An 18,594-nucleotide genomic window follows, 5' to 3' on the forward strand; every position below is an offset into this window, starting at 1 on the left:
TGACAATGTGAATATTCACATTGACATGTTAACATTTACATTGATAAAAGTGTAACATTAACCCGTACCCCGTGGCTGTCCGAAACCCGCCCACGGCCCGTGGACGGCCCGAGGCGGGCTCGGCCCGGCTTGTTGACAATGTGAATATTCACATTGACATGTTAACATTCACATTGATAAGAGTGTAAAATTGACTCGCGTCCCATGGGCGGCCCGGGGTGGCCCGGCCATGGGTCCGGGCCTACCGCGGGCCACGAGCGAGCTTCGGGCAGCAGACAAATTTTACACTCCTATCAATGTTAATGTTAACATGTCAATGTGAATATTCACATTGTCACGGGTCGGGCCAAGCCCGCCTCGGAGTGCGGTCTAGCTTCGGGCCGCCCACGGGCTGCGGGCCAATTTTACACTCCTATCAATGTGAATGTTAACATGTCAATGTGAATATTCATATTGTCAACAGGTTGGGCCGGGCCCGCCCCGGGCCGCCCACGGGCCGTGGGCGGGTTTCGGGTAGCCACGGGGCGCGGGCTAATTTTACACTCCTATCAATGTGAATGTTAACATGTCAATGTGAATATTCACATTGTCATGGGTCGGGCCATGCCCGCCTCGGGCTTCAGGCCACCCACGGGCTGCGGGCTAATTTTACACTCTTATCAATGTGAATGTTAACATGTCAATGTGAATATTCACATTGTTAACAGGCTGGGCCGGGCTGAGCTTTTGGCCGCCCATGGGCTGCAGGCCAATTTTATACTCTTATCAATGTGAATATTAACATGTCAATGTGAATATTCACATTGTCAACGGGCCGGACCGGGCCCGCCCCGGGTCGACCATGGGCCGCGGGCGGGTTTCGCGCCGCCACGGGACGGGGGCCAATTTTACACTCCTATTAATGTAAATGTTAACATGTCAATGTGAATATTCACATTGTCAACGGGCCGGGTCGGGCCCGCCTTGGGCTGCAGACCAATTTTATACTCTTATCAATGTGAATGTTAACATATCAATGTGAATATTCACATTGTCAACCGGCCGGGCCGTGCCCGCCCCGGGCCGCCCACGGGCCGTGGGCGGGTTTCGAGCTATCACGAGGCGCGGGCTAATTTTACACTCCTATCAATGTGAATGTTAACATGTCAATGTGAATATTCACTTTGTCAACGGACCGGACCGGGCCCTCCCCATGCCGCGGGTGGGCTTTTGGCCGCCCATGGGCCGCGGGCCAATTTTATACTTTTATCAATGTAAAAGTTAACATGTCAATGTGAATATTCACATTGTCAATGGGTCGGACTGGGCCCGTCCCGGGTCGCCCGTGGGCCGCGAGCGGGTTTCGCGCCGCTACGGGACACGGGCCAATTTTACACTCCTATTAATGTGAATGTTAACATGTCAATGTGAATATTCACATTGTCAACGGGCGGGGCCTGCCCCGGCTCCTGGGCGGGTTTCGGGCTGCCCACGGGCCAATTTTACATTTCTACCAATGTGAATTTTAAAATATGAATGGTCACATCATTAAATTGCTAATCGTTCAAAAAATATTTATAAGGGTATCAAAATTGAATATAAGGGCATATGTGTCCAAGAAAATAGTGTAAATCAAGAAAATGGACTTTATGGAATAAAACTATACATATATGAGACTAAATGAGTTAAAAAATTTGTTCATAAACTTCTTAAATTAAAACACTTCTAAATTGGACTTATTAATAAAAATCCCTAAATATATTTAGAAAGACGAATGCGACAAAATATGAGCCATCATTTTTCTGTTCATATCTCCAACAGGCGACTGTACCTCCAGCCCTGCCCTGGCAGATCGGTCAGTCTCTTCTTCACGCCTCCACCGAACCACCATGGTTCACCCTCTCTCTGTCTCTGTCTCTGTGATATCCAAAAACAATTGAAACAATGGTTATGGTTTTTCTAGCTCTTCAAAAGATGGTGTACTGATGGTAGATGTACTTAATTGAGTCTGTAATTGAATGTGTGTGTGTGTGTTTTTTTTTTAATTTTTTTATAGTTACCTAATTAATTTATTTCGTTGTTTTTATTTGTTCTCAATAGGGTTTACTGTGAGATCGCCACTGCCTTTGCTCAAGGAATATTCAGACAAGTATAGCGAAAAATAAGCTTTTAACACATTAGAGATGACATTCCTAACTTACAGATTTCAATTTCTTAAATGTTTAAAATGCCCTCTCTCTCTCTCTCTCTCTCTCTCTCTCTCTGTTTGTGTGTTTCTACCTATGTTTGAATTGATGATGTATATGTGTGTGTATATTGCTAAATTTCTGTTTTGTGCTTCATTTTTTAAGTTATAATTCTATAGAGTTGAGATGGGTCAGTAATGGTAAGATTAAAAAATTATTATAAGTTTGAAGCATTAATGTATGCATGTATATACCTATATAATATACAACATACATGATGGTGGGTGTATGAAAAGCAGCTAGTTGTATTGTAGCAGCTATGGAGGGAAAACTGAGAAATGCAGCCAAGATTTTTTTGTCATCAGTTACAAAAACCATGCATTGTGACTGTAAGAATAAGTGGCTTGGTGATTTCATAATGGGGTGATGTTTGATGAGCAAAATTCGTTGTAGCATATAAGGTAAGCCAAGAATGCCCAAAATTTTCTTGTTGCATTCAAATCCTACATAATGATTAGAAATATATGGCCCTGGATAGAATAGAGGAGTTTGATTTAAGAGAGATGCTGTCTCTTCTCTTTCCCTCCCCCATCCCATACTTTGTATGTGAATTTAGTTACATGCATAGCTTATTAGGCACATTCCCAATAATTTAGCTATGTGACATGCTCTTTAAAAAAACCCATAAAATCCCTTGCCTCCCAATGTTTGGTTGTGATGTTATTCAATAAATTGATTAGTTTACCAATTAGTTTACGGACTCCTTATGTGGCTCTGCCACCTCAACACTATGGCCCCCATGAATTTATTTTTCCTCTTTCCCTCTCCTTCCTATAGAACTCTTCTCAAGTTCCCCTCATGTCTTTTTCTTTCCCTCCTCATGCAAAAGTCACAAAACAAAACCCCACTCTCAAAACCAAAACAAAACCATATCTCTCTCTTGCTGCACTTCAAAACCCTCCAATTATTTTATTTGTGGTGTCCTCCAACGTCTGAAAACCCTGGTTTGTCTTTAAAAACTCACTTCTTCTGTGTTGATTTCTTTTTTTTTTTGTTTTGTAGGACATCTATATGGCCTTACTATTATTAAACCTCAAAATCAAGGCCAGAGGCCATGAAACACGGAGCAAAATTTTTTTCCACAAACGAGAGACTTTCATATCGAGAGTTCTAATATTGTTATGCTTTAAGAGTTGGGTTCTGTTTTGTGTGAGAGAGGAAACCAAGAGATGTGAGGGGATGGGTTTTGTAAATGAAAGAGAGGGGGCTCAAATGGGTGAGGCCCAAAGAGTTGAGGTGGCAGTGGCACACAAGTGGTTAGTAAACTAGTTGCTGTTTGTAGCTTTATTGGATGCTATTTCTACATTTTTTACTATGTCAATGGTCAGTGTATGGTACTACAATGCAGGTCTAATGGGAATTCTGTCGATGACAATAATGAGTTTGTTTTTAAATTATTGGCCAAGCACCCAAGCTTATTATTGGCTTATTTAGTTCACTTGAGTGAAACTCTTATATTTATTATTAAATATTGGCCTCTCTCTCTCTCTCTGTCTCACTCTCTCTCTCTCAGCTTGAATGCATATTAACTCTACTTGTACTATCTAATGCATCTTAGTAACCTTTTATTGTATTTAAATTTTCATATTCTGCCTTCATATTTAAAATCTCTTAAATCCCTATGTCTACTATGAGCGTTTGTAATTATAACGGAGCATCCCTTGCAATGCTAGTGGAGCTTCCATAATCCATTGATGCATTAGATTTCTCAAGTTGATTCCATCTAACAATTGATTGAGGTTTCAATTGAAATGAAGTTCCTTGGTTAAGTTCCAGTGCTCTTATATGTGTTTGTGTTATATATATGAACTTCAAAAGCATGAAATTTACCTCTTTTTGAGCTGCTTTTTCTTAATTGCTGGTGTTAGGTTTTATTTCTTGGCAATCCCGTTTGACAAAACTCCTTTGAGTTGTAATTTTATTCGCACTTTTTATTTTCAGTGAGGCTATGAGTGTTTAGATGCGAATCCGACCCGAATCAAGCTTTTCAGAGAAGTTTGTGATGATAAAGCGTTCAAGATTGCCACTTCGCTGATTATGACGGGGATCGAGCTGCCCGGTCAGCTCGCGGGGGTCCAGGGGGCAGCGCCCCTTGGCGGGTCCGGGGCAGCGCCACGGCGGGGTCGAGGGGCAGCGCCCCCGAAGCAAAATGCAAAAATGCATTCAAAGTTGCCTGTCCGATCATGTTATTTTTTTTTTCCAGTTTTTCCATTTTTGGCCTTCCCGCTCGAGCGGGGAAAGGGACGCTCGAGCGGGGATTGGAAGCTCTCAGCATCTCTGCAGTCGCCTGTAAAAATACTGGAAGGTGTGATTTTACGCTCGAGCGGATTCTCCTACGCTCGAGCGCATCTCAGTTTGTTCGCACGCAGTTTTTGGTCAGTCCGCTCGAGCGGGCTGTGGTGAGCTCGAGCGGAGATCGCGGAACAGATTCTATAAATTCGCGTGTTGGGTCAGATTTTAGGATAACTTCTCCAGATCTTCTTTTTGGTTTCTAGGGTTTATATCTGGGGATACTTTGTGAGTTTTTCTTTGATGTTTTTATTGAGTATTCAACTCATGATCTAAAGAGAGTACATCAAAGGTTTGTTTGTTATACACAAAAGAGAGAGTTATTCTTCAGTTGTGGATTCTGAAGAATTCGCGCCTGAAGCTTTGGTGGAATCCGGAGTGGCTCATCAGAAAGACAATTCCGTGGTGAAGATGGGGTTGGAAGAGGCACATAGAGGTTGGTTCAATTAGGCGTTGTGGATTCGCTAGGTAATTGAGAGTATACCTGTGTAATTCCTTTAATTCTTCTTAGTGGATTGTTCTTGTGGCTGTTGCCCGTGGTTTTTTTATCACAGTTGGAGGTGTCCAATTGTGGTTTTTTCCACGTTAAATCACTGTGTCTCTTTGTCTTGATTGTTTGATTGGGATTGTTATATTCTGCTTAAAATTGATACATAATCACAAATCAACATCTAGGGGATTCCTAGATTTTTCAGCTGGGAAAATTCATGCGAAGTTTTTAATCATTTGGACACCCGTTTCAAAATTTATTGGATGGGGTTTGAAGAACATAAGCATTCAACTTTACCAATGTTTAACCTTTTGTGGACTGGGCATAGTTTTGGACATGAGATATATGAACTGCATTATCTACTGTTATGCTCAAAGTACTTACGGATTGTATCTTCTGGATTGAATTTGACACTTCCTCTGGTTACTAGTTGCTTTGACATGAAGAGTACTTAATAACTACATATGTTGTCTCTAGTAGTTGTGCTACATTATTCTATACTAAAACAGGTATGACCTGCAAAGTCGTGATGGATACCAGTGAGTTCAATGTGTTTTCTTGGTGAGACCAATCTAACATTGTATATCATTATAGTTGTTGGCATGCTGTCTAGTTTTATTTTATGTGCTAGCCTAATTACATCTATTTTATCTTCTATTGCATCATTTGCAAAACTCAAGGAATTAGTGTTCTTTTTTGTCTTTTTGGTTATCATGCTCATTTCTCAAAGTAGAAAATTATACTTTTTAATGACTAGTCTGTTATTTTGTGCAATGCTTTGATTATATTTGTATGCTTGTTTCCGGTATGTTAATTGTTGGGATTGTTCATTGCTGACACTTTTTCATTAAATTGATGACTTGTAACAGGACATCTATGGCTTTCAATGATGTTCGGATGAAGAATGCTTCTAGAAAGGCTCCAGACGTTGGTGCGATCTTCATGTCAAACAGAACTACAATAGAAGAGTGTTTTAAGAGAAAACTATTTGGTCTTCCACATGCTTTTCTTAACTTTGTGAAAGAAGTCAAAGCTGGAATGGTTTTATTTCTTTTCGAATTTGAGCAAAGAAAACTATATGGTGTATTTCAAGCTGTAACAGATGGTTCAATGAATATTGTACCCAATGCATATCGTTCAACGGGAAAATCATTCCCTGCACAGGTATCAATTGACGATTGTATGATTTTTTGTTGTTTTCTTCCTAGCTTCATTCTTTCATAGCTTTCACTAGCCTTAAATTTATTGCTGCCTAATTATAATTTTTTTTTTTCCTTGAGCATATGTGAATCACCAGATATTGTTTCTTTGAGATGTAACCTCTTTCCTTTTTAGACCAATTTTATGCCTGTCGTTCAATTTTGTCTTGTTCAGGTTCAATTTAGTGTGCTTTGGATTTGTCGTCCTCTTTATGAACATGATTTCTGTGATGCTATTCAAGATAATTACTATGCAACGACAAAGTTCAACTTTGGTCTGTCTAACGATCAGGTTTGCTCTTATTCACATTTCTTGTAGAATCTAGGCTCATTGTTTGGCAAAGGATTCATATTCTGTCCAATATGCAGTTTAAGTTCAATTCAGCTCAATCATAGAATGCCATAGCAGGGTACTAACAAGCCCTCTTATTCCTTAGAGAAGTAAAGCAAACAAACATACTTCTTAATGGGATAGTTGGTGTGGCCTAATGAAGCTTGTTGTGGGATGTTGTGATTGACTGATTGTGAAAGGAAATAAACTAAAATATGTTCAAGTTAGAATTGAACCTTGCAACAAGCCCTAAACTGGACTTGTTGCCAACACTCACTTTATATTGATTGAGAATGCAGGTTCAAAGGGTCTTATACTTGTTTGATTCTAGAAAGGTCAGAGTACAAAGATCTCTGAAAAAGAAGAAAGTCAAATTGTTGGATATAGTAAATCCCTTGGCTGATTCTGGCAAACTTGAGCTGGAGAGAGACGACTTCATGGTTGAAAGGCAAGCTAGGAATTCAGTGGATGTACCCCACTCACTGAATGCAGGGATATCTTTTTTCCAGGCTCCGTTCGTGTCTGGAACAAGCAACGAGTTTACCGCACTTCATGAATATGCTACTCACTCTACCGGTATTTCAATAAGCTCATCTTTTTCTTTAAGTCAATCAGTCCCATTGTAAAAAGAGTCAGAGCACATAGATATCTCTTCTTATAATGCTTCGTTGGGCCTTGGCGATTACATACCACTGTCTTCCCTTAAACATCTTGATGCAACAGAGAATGAGAATACTTTCTCAGAGGCTAGGGTTTTGAAAGATAACCAAATAAAATCTGCCTCTTGTCATGATTATATAGAATCTGCCTCTTGTCATGATTATATAGATCAGTCCTCCTCTAAAGCATGTATATTTCCCATGCTTTTGGACTGAAGGATTCAAATCAGCCATCTTCTATATTTAGTCCAGAGAGGGATCAATGTGACGAAAAATACCCGAGGGTGAAGGGCCTGTATTCTGATACTCAAGACGAAAGAACAATTGTGTTTTCTCGTTTGAATTTGATGTCAAAAGCTGCTGTAGAAGATGATGAAGATGACTCTCAAGTGACTAAATCAGTGCATGAAATTATGGAGAAGTTGCAGTGGTCTCATGAAAATTGGAAAAGGATGACAAGGAAAACTAAAAGTATTTCACGTGGAAAACGAGATAGCCATCTAAAAAAGAGAGCTAGTGTGTTTTCTCGCTTAAATTTTGCTTCTGACAATGCTGTGGAAGAAAAGAAATTTGATATCCAGATAGATAATTTAGTGGGTAGAAATGTAGAAATATTTTAGGGGAATAAGAGAGAGAGACACAAAGTAGCTATCAGAAATCATGATAGTGAGAACTTACAGATGACTATCCAAGTGCAGATGAATGAAGATGCATTTCAAGTTGAAGAGGATCTGGTGGATACATGGACCGGGAAACAAATTGGAGAATGCATTCCACTTTTGACTGTTAATGACGAAGGCAAAATGCTGAAGATACAATGTGAAACTAAGGGAAGCGATCATGTAGATGGTGAAGAACAACAGAAGAGAAGATTAGTTAGGCCAATGCTAACAAACAAGTCAGATGCCAAAACCGATGATAATCAAATCGGGTTATCGCAAAATGACATAAAACCAGCTCTGATATACCCGACCATTAGTGATGGCAATGGTGAAGAGCAGTTGAAAGGCTCGACCAATATGGATTCAATAGTGACAAAACAAGATGGTCTGGGAAAGAACTGTTTTGGAGAGGCACAAAGCCATTGAATGTATACCTACTTCGTTGTTTGTCTACATCAGCTGCTATCAAAGATATGGACAATAAAGTACTCATTGTAGATAAAGGACAAGCAGGATGTACAAAGTCATTCTTTGGCACTGGGTGTGAAGAACATGGTGAGCAAGATGCTGGAGTTATATGTGAAACTGGCAGTGTTTGGTACCTTTAGAACTTGTTAATAGCGTATGTGTTAGCAAAAAATCTGGTCTGGGCCAAATCGACAGGAGTGATTCGACAGAGAAGCTAAACTTTTCCAAACAACAAATCAAGCAATTGTGGTCTGAACGTTCTATGCCTTGACAGATTCAAGGACTTCTTTGAAGGCTGTAATGCGAAGAAACAAGAAGGAATAAACTGAAAATCAATTGTTGAACAAACAAACTTGGAATTTAATCAGTAAGATTAAATTTCCAGTTCAATGTACATGACAATCGACAGAGAATTCTTAGTTACAGAAACTGAACTATAGATAGACTACTCCTAAGTAAGAACTAACAAAGTTAAGTTACTCTTACTGCTATAAGGGTTGTAAATTTGTTTGAAGATCTTTTCTAACTTTGAATTCCCAGCTTTTATATTGCTGGTCTTCAAACTCCACTGCTGCGCCGCTGCCACGTGTCCCATCATATAGCCAGCTACTTTCACTTCAATGCCCATGATCTTTGCAACTGCCAGTAACTACTTCTCTGTTGCAGTTTTTCTCCTTCTAGGAAACATGACGCGTATCATGTATGCCTTGCATGCTAACTTTATGGCTTGACGCCTGGGCCATGTTTGGCCACGTTCCACTTCATTACTAGATGAATCGACAGGAAAACTGCAACTGCCACGTCTAACTCTTTAACTATTTCCTTTCTGTCACTTGCTTTGTATTCTAGGCTTCATATTCACTCGCTTTTCACTTGTAAATTTGTGGAAACTCGTAGTCTTTAAACCTAGCATCCGCTGGACCAATTCTCTGCATTTGTTACATACAATCGACAGAGAATATGCAATTTTTAGTGTCAACAATGCCCCCCTCATTCAAGACAAAAAGGAGTTTTTGCCTTGAATGATTATTTAAAAGAAATAGAGTTGGACATTTAAATATTTGGGCTGTTTATCCATAATTTGTAATTAGGCCCAAATGCTAAAAATTAATCCAACATAATTTCCCAGAACTTCGAGTAAGCCCACCACAAGCTATTTGAATGCCAGAAATCAAATCATCATTCCACTATTCTCTAACTTTCTCTGCTATTTGCTTCTTCAACCCTCTGACTTCGAAAAACCCTTCTGCTCACACTCTCTAATGGCGCTCAAACGAGGTCAGGTCAAAGGAAAGAAACAAACTGAGTCACCAGCTGTACAACGCTTTCCAATCGATTTTCAGCAACTACTGCGTCAAAACATCTTCAACAGCTGCATTATCCCACACCATGGCAATTCTGCAGAAGGAGAACTGGGCCCTACTTTCAATTTAATCATTCCTGATGAGCTTACCCAGTACTATCCTATTGCAGACACTGAAACATTACTTTTCAACAAAGCAAAGCTGTCATGGAACCATTGGGATTCCAGCCCTAATCCTCTACGCACATGGCAAAGACCTGATCCAGACTGGAAACGATGGGTTCAACGAATGATGATATACGACATTAATCTCTGGAGAGCTTTAGGTATTTACGACGTCATCAGGTTATCAACTTTCTCTCTAGATATGGACAAATGGGTCATTAGTGCTGCTACATGTTTTTAGTCTTCATCATGTAATTCCCTCATTCTAAAATGTGGTATGATGTCACCTACTATTCTTGATGTTGTCCATTTGACTGGCCTCCCTTTTTGTAGTCAACATATCAGTGCCCTTTTAACCCCAAAAACACCTATCAAGTTGGACACTGACCTCAGTTATGGGAAATTTCAAACAAAGTACCAAAAATTTGGCCTTGAACCCACAGATGAGGAAAGAACAGCTTTTTATTTACTATAGCTTTCCCAACATTTTCTTTGTGTTCCTGGTTTGAAAATCACTAAAGAATACCTAGCATTAGCCACTTGCATTCAGGAGGGTACAAAATTGGCTCTTGCCCCTTTTTTACTAGGCACCTTATACAGAGGTCTCTTTTCTTTAGTGGATAAAGAAATTGATCATAATGGTGGTGGTCCTTTCTGGCTTTTCCAAGCCTAGTTTTATGCTTATTTTCCTGAAATTAGGCCTATTACTCCGACTCCATTTCTCCCCACATGCCAAAGCTATGCTGAATTTTTTCTTTCCTTTAGACCAGCCACCTTTAATTCTTTCACTAAGGTGTTCACTTTTCTTTATGAACTACCTATCGACAGAGATCCTCAGCTTTTCATCCATTTTCACCAACTTCACTGCACTTCATTTAGACTCACGTATGTCCATGATGATCCTTCTGTATTGAGTGATGAGTTAAGACAATAACAAAAGCATTTTTGGGCTCAGATCCTTACTCCAAGATACATTTTAGTGAGAGGGTCCCTTTCAACTAACAGAATTTCTAACTGTAGTTTTGAAAGCTATAACCCCTGTCAATGGGCTAGGCAAATGGGCCTCTATCAAACTGTTCCTTGCCCATATTTTCATCCCACTATTCATGAGCAAGTTGGAGCTAGAATTCAATTCAAAAATCAAACAGATGTGGAGGCCCTTCTAGCCCACAATCAAGAACTATTCGATCAATTCAGCTTCTACTACTACAAAGTCACACCCTTTTCTCTCTACAAGATTCAGAGACTGGTGGCTTCTTATGAGTGCAGTAATCTTTAATAAAGAAGCTTAAATATGCCTATGGAATGTGCATCCTGACAACAAAAAATGAGTGACCATGAGCATTGGTAAACAGCTATCTTCTTCTTACTTTATATTTCTTGTTTAAAATTTCTCGTTTGGGTGTATAACAGGATATATCTTTTCTATATATATGCAGCTGAGTCCCCAGTCAAAGCCATTCCTTGGCTATAGAAATGCCTACTCCCACTATCCAGAAAAAAAAGCATAAGGGTAATCCCTTAAACACCACTAATGTTGAAGGTTTCACACCTTACAACCCAGGTGTGGAGACTGAACAAAGGGTTCAGATTAGAGAAGAAGAACTTCAAAAATTCTTTGCATCTCAATCACAACCAGAAGGTGGTATTTCTTAACCAACATCGGAAAGTGGTGCAACACGTGAGAGGAGATCTAAAAGAAGACAAGAGGAACCAGTTCCTCCACCATCTTCGACTGCACCAGCTTCTTCCTCTTCCAGTAGTGCAGCACTTGTAAGGAGACCTAAAAGAAAGCAAGAACAACCAGCTCCTTCACAAGCTCCTGTTGCACCAGCTTCTTCTTCTAGTAGTTCATCTTCTCGTCCCATAATGGTATAAATCTTACTCAATCTGTCAATTTTGTCATCATTTTAAACATAATGACATTCTATTTTGCTTGTCTAACATTTTTCTTTCTCTTTCAGATATATCTTAAGTCATACAAAAAGAGAAGACTTGTTTCTTTGGGCACATCTTCTTCTCATGAAGATATACCTGAAACTCATACCAACCTATCTCCTCCTCTTCTTGAGAATGAAGAACTAGCTGAGGCACAAGTTAGTCCTCCTGAAAGCCAAATTGAATTGCCAAAGTCTCAACCAAACCCCCTTGAGAGAGAACAAATTGATCAAAGGAGAGCCATTTTAAGAAACTTGGCTCCTGAACTGGCTCAAATTTTGTCTGAAATTCCCCAAAAAGTGGCTTTAGGAGTCCTAATGGCCTTCCCTTTTAGAGGGGTGCCATATGGAACTGATGAAGTCATCACTTTTCCTAGTGTGGCCTCTTCTCCAGAAGAATCAGCAATTCCTGAACATGCTCAAGAAGATCCAGTTAATTCAGACCATGTCAGAGAAGCTCCAATTGACTTACCCACTAATTCTGATAGCCGCACATCTCTTATCGACAGAGGTTCTCCTGTCCATGAGCATGTTTTTGAGCCAGATGACAACCTTTTAAATGAAGTTGACAGAGCTGACACTGAGGTTTTAGATGATGAATCAACCTCAAGTGTTATGAGAGTTCCTCAACCAACTATCATCACGTCCATTACTCAGTCATTTCCAATACAGGTAACATTTTCTCACCCATACACCTTATTCTTATTTATATATATGTATACGGTTTAAAAATAATCCCCTTTCATTCTCTTATGCAAGACTGAGATTTCTTTTCAAACATCATTGACTGCTGACATGGGGGTGCAGAATACACTAGCTCAAATTCCCTCAAGAGAGATCTTGGGTACTTCTACCTCACCTCATATTGCCACAGAGGTAATAATCTCTCATATCATTTTCCATATTCATTGTTCTTCATTTGTTAACTTTATTTTTTTATAACTACAACCTGCAGTTATCTCCTCTTCTTCCATTCAAGATTTACTTTTGGAAATTTCTGTTGTTCAAGAAACGGTTGCTAATTTGACTGTTGAAGAAAAATTGAAGAAATTATCCAATGAAGAGCAAGAACTTATTGAACAATTTTTTAATTTACTTGGTCAACCACTGGATGTCTTGGCTCTCTCTCAAACTACAATTTTGACTGACTGTTTGGGAGCCATTGCACCACTGATGCCTCAACTTTTTGATCCAGACCAAGTGCAAATCTTTCAAACCTTCATTTCAGAGCTTCCTCAGCATTTAATGGCTATCAATCAATTTCATATTGAGCCAAAAATTGTTGAGAATCAAGCTGAGCAAGTGAGGGAAGCAGTGCATGCTTTAATTGAAGCATCTGCTAGATCACAATCCCTCATTGCTCAATTTAACTCTCTTACAGCAGAAGAAGCTTAGCTAGAAACTCAACTGGCCCACGTGAGAGCCCAGAAAGCTGCCATCGAACAAGAGCAAGCCAACCTTTCTCAGCAAATTCCAAACCTTCTTGCTCAAGCAAAAAGTGGTTCACTAGCTTTCAAGCAAGCCCAAACCAAACTTAGGCAAAATAAGCTAAAGCATCAAACTGCTCTTCATGCTTGGAGCAGACGCTCAATGTATTTCCAAAGGGATTAGGCCAAATTTAAAAAAAAAATTCATTATTTGTCTTTCTGTACTTTTGACACAAGTTTAATGAAAATACTTATTACATTTGTTTTGGCTTTATTCTTTCTGTCATATATCTTTGTTTTCATGTGTATGAACTCACGCATTCCCACATGGTTGGATAATACTTCTTTAAATACTTGCCATTAATTATCCTTCTGTGTGGCTCACCTTCTAAAAAAGCAAGATGATAGGCTCCTCCTCTAAGAACCTTATGTATTTTAAATGGTCCTTCCCAATTTGGAGACCATTTACCATATTCTAGGCTTTTAAATCTAACTAGTAAAATGGTTTTCCACACTAATTCTCCTTCAGAAAATAATTTACTCTTAACTTTCTTGTTATAACTTCTCTCAACTTTTTTTTTTCTGAGCCACCAAATAATTAAAAGCCACAATTCTTTTTCCTTCTAAATCTTACAACTCAATCGATAGTGCCTCTGAATATTCATCCATAGGAATATCCAAATGCTTGGCCAGTCGATTGGATCTCATTGTCACTTCCAAAGGTAATACAGCATCATGCCCATAAACCAACTCATATGGAGTTGTACCTGTACTATTCCTTTTGAAATTTCTATAAGCCCAAAGCACTTCTGACGAGATTATGCTAATCTTTAGGATTGTCTTCAATCATTTTCTTTAAAGTATTTTTGACAATCTTGTTTGTTGCCTCGGCTTGTCTATTTGCCTAGGCATAATATGGTGAAGAGTTTAATTTTTGAATGTCGTATTCTTTGGTAAACTCTTTAATCTCATCCCCATTGAACACTGTACCTTGATCAACAGTGATAAATCGGGGTAAAGCAAACCTATGTATCAAATTCTTTTTCAAGAACTCAATAACTTGGACCTATGTCACCACTTTTAAAGGTATTGCCTCTATCTGTTTAGTAAAATAGTCAGTGGCTACCAATAAGTAAGAATGTGCTTTAGAAGATGCTGGGAAAATTTGCCCAATTAAATCCATTGCCCATTCTCTAAAAGGTCAAGGTTTAACCACTGAATGCAGGCTGGTAGCTAGTATCCTTTGAATATTGCCATGCTTCTGGCAACTCTGACATCCTTTTGCATACATTATGCAATCTTTTCTAATGGATGGCCAAAAATAACCATACTTGTTAATCAGCCATCTCATTTTATCACTAGCTTGATAGGCCCCACAAATTCCTTCATGTGCTTTAGCCATAGCTTTCATTTGGTCTAATTTACCAATACAAAGCAGACTCAAACCATCATGAGCCTTCCTGAGCAAATCATCTCCCATGACAACATAGTTTAAGGCTTGAAACCTCACTTGCCTATTGCTTTTTTTACTGGGATTCGATAGGTACTTTATTAAAGGGAATCTCCAATCTTCTTCTGTGACATCCAAAGTGAGAATAGGTAGGAAATTCCTACACCTATTTTTAAGTGCAGAAAAGTTTCTTTTCTGAATTCGAATCACCCTTTCCTGAGCTCCTTTAGGTACTTTTAGTCCAGAAGCTGCTTGAGCCATCTCATTAGCCTTTTTGTTCTCCAGTCTAAACCTATGTGTGAATGTGATATGGTCAAAGAAACTAGTTAACCATTTGACCTCAGTTAAATACTCTTCTAAAGCACCACTGACACATTTGAACTCTCCCAAAACTTGTTTAATGACTAACTAGGAATCTCCAAAAACCTGGAGGCTTCTAATCCTGAATTCTATGGCCAATTCTAAACCAATTATCAAGGCTTCATATTCAGCTTGATTACAAGACTGTACATGTTGTGCTTCCAACTGATATGCAAACTGATACATTTGCTTATTTGGTGCAATCAACACAATACCTACTCCAACTCCTTCATCTGTTTTTGAACCATCAAACATCAATTTCCATGGTTCACTTTCCACCAAATTGATCTCATATAGGTCTAAATCGACAGCAATGCCTGGTTGTTCCATCAAGAAATCGGTCAAAGCTTGCCCCTTAACTGCTTTCTGTGGCACATATTTGAGACAATACTCAATTAATGCTAATATCCATTTACCTTGTGTCCCCCTTAAAATTGGTTTAGACAACATACATTTAATAACATCTGTTTGTGCTATTACAAACACTTTTGTTGGCAGCAAATAATGCCTCAATTTAATGGCTGCAAAATAAAGTGCCAAACACAATTTCTCAACAGAATTGTATCTAGTTTCAGCATCATTTAACCTTCTACTTAGGTAGTAGGTGGCTTGTTCATGACCCATATCATTTTCTTGAGCCAATAAACAACCAATCAACAAGTCAAAAGCTGATATATACAATTTCAAAGGCTTTCCTGCCACTGGTGGCATAAGCACTGGAGGGTTTGTCAAGTATTTTTTGAGCAAGTCAAAAGATTCTCGATGGCACACTTCCCATTTAAACTTATGGTCTGACTTAATTTTCACTAAAGGAGAGAATGCTAAAGTTTTTCTGGCCAAATTAGCTATGAATTTCCTCAAAAAATTTACTTTTCTAAGAAAACTTTGCAACTCTTTCTTATTGGCTGGAGGTCTTGCCCCTAAAATGGCTTTGGCTTTATTAGCATACACTTCTATTCCTTTGTGATATACTAAAAGCCTAAGAAATTTCCAGCAGATACCCCAAATGCACACTTTACAGGGTTCATTTTGAGTTTGTATGTCCTCATTCTTTGAAATGTCTGCTGCAAATGTTCTAGATGCTCATCAAAACTGTCAGATTTGATGGCTACATCATCTATATAAACTTCTAAATATTTTCCAATCAAATCATGAAAAATGAAGTTCATTGCCCTTTGATAAGTTGCTCCTACATTCTTCAATCCAAAATGCATGACTACCCATTCAAATGTCCCTAAGGCACCAAGACATCTAAATACTGTCTTATGTGTAGCCTCTATGTTAATAATCAACTAATAGATCAGCCACTGGCATAGGATATTCATCCTTAGGAGTTGCTAGATTCAAATTTCTAAAATCTATACGTACTCTTAACTTACCATTTTTCTTTATTACAGGGATAATATTAGACAGCCATTCAACATACCTGGCTATTCTAATAAAACCTGCATTGAGCAACCTTTCGATCTCTTCCTTGACCAATAAGGTGACTTCGTTAGTCATCATTCTTGGGGATTGTTTATTAGGAATAAAATTTCCTTTAATTGTGAGTCTATGCTCTACCAATGTTCTATTTAATCCAGGCATTTCTTCATAAGCCCATGCAAAGCAATCCACATACTCAGAAAGCAAACTAACTAGTTTGGTCTTACATTCATTAGATAGATTAGCATTTACATAGATGGGCCTCTTACAGGCCTTACTTCCTAAGTTATATTCCTCTAAAGAGTCCTGCGCATCTGCCTTGAGATCATCAAGTTTGGCAGGAACTGCCTTCAGATGTTTTAGTTGCACCTCTTTATAACTCAGAGGGCTACTGTCGATTACATATTCCACCCAAGAACAATTAAGCAAACACTTAGGGCTAAACTTACTTTCTAAAAATAAATAAAAAACCCTAGAAAAAGTAGATCTAATTGCATCGGCTATCTCATCCAGCTTGTCTTCTTTTGTTACTTGCACTTGCATCACCCCTCATCTTCAGCAATTTCCTCTATCACAAGCCTCTTCTGCTTCTGCATCAGGCTTGGTTTGGCCAATTTCTGGCCTATCTGCTTAAAGCCTTCCTCAATGAAAGCCTTGAACTCTTCAGTTGTTAAGCCTTTACCTTGCGATTTGACTTCTTCTTTATCAATCACAACTGGGCCCAAATCTTCATCATACAACATAGCCTCTATGTTGTTGACATCATCGACAAAAGGATTTGCATCAGCCCAAAAGATTTCCATTCCTTTTTTATTTTGACCACCACCAGTTAGAAAAATTAATGCTTGTTGTAGAGACGAAGGTACACACCCATTAAGGTGAATCCAATCCCTACCTAGGAGTACATTGTAATTAGAAGTGGAGTCTATTACAAAGAAAGTTGTTCCTATTAATCTGGAACCAACTTGAAGTTGTAAAGCTACTACTCCTCTAGCCTCAAATGATCCAGTAGAAAAATTACTTATATTTACCTCAGTAGGAAGTAAGTCATCGACAGACTTACCAATAGCCTTCAGTGTCCTAAATGGGAGAATGTTGACAATAGCTCCATTGTCTACCAATACCTTTTCCAATAGTACTCCATCCAAAAAAGCTTTAACATACAGAGGCCTCAAATGCCTAATAAGCTTATTTTCTGGTTTTTGAAGTACAACTTTCTCTCCATCGACAGACTTAATGACCTCGATTGATCTCAATGGCTTGGCCTGTGTCTCAACTATTGCTATCTGAACAACTGGTTCTGTCAAATCTTCAACATCACCTGCCAAGTTATATGGCTGGTTTGGTTTGGCTTGAAACCTCTGTGGGATGGCCATAATCATGTTGCACTCATTGGAAGGGGGCAAAGAACCAAAATGAATGGCAACCAACTTTTCTCCAAAGTCACCACCAGAACTGTCTGATTTCACTTCATCTTCTTCAACCCCTTCATTAACATTCTTGTTATCAATGACCATCTCCTGATCTTGATCATCTTTCATTGTCACATCTCTTTTGTTATTGCTATCTTCTTCATCAGACATCAGATCTTTCTCTAACTATTTCAGCTTTTGCCTTAACAAAGCCTTCTCTGAAAGCTTACCCACAGGTCTATGTTCAGTCTCTTCTAGTCCCATTTTCCTTTTCAAAATCTGAACTGGTTGCACTGGATAGGTCTTAGAAGTTGAACCTTTCATTTCTTTTCCTTTTGCAGCAGGAACCAATCCTTCCCTAGTCCACACTAAGTCTTGTCTTCCGGATGGTTTATCCCCTGCAACAGTGGACATCATAGCATGAAACCTTCTTTGTTCTCTCCTTTTCTGAGTTCTTGTTTCTTCCATTGCTCTCCAACCACTCATGGGAAACTTTGGATGTGACACTCCTTGCCATCCCAAATGGGATGGTATTGGAGGTTTCACCATTCTTGGCTAAACTAGTTGCATTTCTGGCCTCACTCTTGGGCCATGATGCTGCTGCTGATATCCTCCAGATGGTCTTGTGAATTGTTGATGCCCTCCATATGGCCTTCCAAATTGTTGATGGCCACTATGTGATGCACCAAATTGCTGCTGCTGGCCACTATATGGCCTAGTCAAAACCTTTGGGTTTCCATAAGGCTTAAAACCCTTATGTTAATTGAGCATAGCCCTCACATTACTAGCTCC

The 18,594-nt window shown here is 39.1% G+C and overlaps 4 protein-coding genes across 6 annotated transcripts; 2 read left to right on the forward strand and 2 right to left on the reverse strand.

The window, feature by feature from the left end:
- The first annotated feature begins 1,804 nt into the window (after nt 1–1,804).
- Nucleotides 1,805–7,327, forward strand: LOC114266043 (B2 protein-like). The gene is made up of 5 exons (XM_082884894.1): nt 1,805–1,871; nt 2,080–2,128; nt 5,874–6,168; nt 6,379–6,495; nt 6,834–7,327. Exons 3-5 carry the CDS (start codon nt 5,881–5,883, stop codon nt 7,158–7,160), a joined length of 732 nt encoding a protein of 243 aa, XP_082741020.1. The 5' UTR covers nt 1,805–1,871; nt 2,080–2,128; nt 5,874–5,880; the 3' UTR covers nt 7,161–7,327.
- A 131-nt stretch (nt 7,328–7,458) lies between these two features.
- Nucleotides 7,459–13,429, forward strand: LOC114294309 (uncharacterized). Of its 3 annotated transcripts, none has more exons than XM_082884891.1 (4): nt 7,459–11,663; nt 11,756–12,400; nt 12,488–12,604; nt 12,684–13,429. In XM_082884891.1, the coding sequence occupies exons 1-4, from the start codon at nt 11,661–11,663 to the stop codon at nt 12,753–12,755; spliced, it is 837 nt and encodes a 278-aa protein (XP_082741017.1). In that variant the 5' UTR covers nt 7,459–11,660; the 3' UTR covers nt 12,756–13,429. The 3 variants fall into 3 exon arrangements, with proteins under 3 accessions (XP_082741017.1, XP_028094232.2, XP_082741018.1); XM_028238431.2 differs by having other exon boundaries at nt 7,459–11,138; nt 11,231–12,400; XM_082884892.1 differs by having other exon boundaries at nt 7,459–12,400; nt 12,536–12,604.
- A 1,584-nt stretch (nt 13,430–15,013) lies between these two features.
- LOC145798394 (uncharacterized) lies at nt 15,014–15,676 on the reverse strand. The gene has a single exon (XM_082885936.1). The coding sequence runs from the start codon at nt 15,674–15,676 to the stop codon at nt 15,014–15,016; it is 663 nt and encodes a 220-aa protein (XP_082742062.1).
- Nucleotides 15,677–15,936: 260 nt separating this feature from the next.
- LOC145798395 (uncharacterized) lies at nt 15,937–17,973 on the reverse strand. The gene is made up of 3 exons (XM_082885937.1): nt 16,937–17,973; nt 16,345–16,781; nt 15,937–16,199 (listed from the first exon to the last, which is right to left on the reverse strand). The coding sequence occupies exons 1-3, from the start codon at nt 17,971–17,973 to the stop codon at nt 15,937–15,939; spliced, it is 1,737 nt and encodes a 578-aa protein (XP_082742063.1).
- Between the last annotated feature and the right edge of the window lie 621 nt (nt 17,974–18,594).

Source organism: Camellia sinensis, chromosome 8 (assembly GCF_055761805.1).
Source record: "Camellia sinensis isolate YWXY chromosome 8, ASM5576180v1, whole genome shotgun sequence".
In the NCBI taxonomy this organism is placed as follows: Eukaryota; Viridiplantae; Streptophyta; class Magnoliopsida; order Ericales; family Theaceae; genus Camellia; species Camellia sinensis.

Bases quoted from the DNA above. Each gene is read 5' to 3' on its own strand.
- LOC145798394 (XM_082885936.1), bottom strand. From the start codon at position 15,676: ATGCCACCAGTGGCAGGAAAGCCTTTGAAATTGTATATATCAGCTTTT.
- LOC114294309 (XM_028238431.2), top strand. From the start codon at position 11,711: ATGACATTCTATTTTGCTTGTCTAACATTTTTCTTTCTCTTTCAGATA. The intron at 12,401-12,487 runs GTAACATTTTCT...CTCTTATGCAAG, and splicing joins CTCAGTCATTTCCAATACAG to ACTGAGATTTCTTTTCAAAC. The intron at 12,605-12,683 runs GTAATAATCTCT...TACAACCTGCAG, and splicing joins CACCTCATATTGCCACAGAG to TTATCTCCTCTTCTTCCATT.
- LOC145798395 (XM_082885937.1), bottom strand. From the start codon at position 17,973: ATGTCTGATGAAGAAGATAGCAATAACAAAAGAGATGTGACAATGAAA. The intron at 16,782-16,936 runs GTGATGCAAGTG...TGTAATCGACAG, and splicing joins GAAATTGCTGAAGATGAGGG to TAGCCCTCTGAGTTATAAAG. The intron at 16,200-16,344 runs GTAAGTTAAGAG...TTGGTGCCTTAG, and splicing joins CCCTGTAATAAAGAAAAATG to GGACATTTGAATGGGTAGTC.
- LOC114266043 (XM_082884894.1), top strand. From the start codon at position 5,881: ATGGCTTTCAATGATGTTCGGATGAAGAATGCTTCTAGAAAGGCTCCA. The intron at 6,169-6,378 runs GTATCAATTGAC...TGTCTTGTTCAG, and splicing joins GAAAATCATTCCCTGCACAG to GTTCAATTTAGTGTGCTTTG. The intron at 6,496-6,833 runs GTTTGCTCTTAT...TTGAGAATGCAG, and splicing joins TTGGTCTGTCTAACGATCAG to GTTCAAAGGGTCTTATACTT.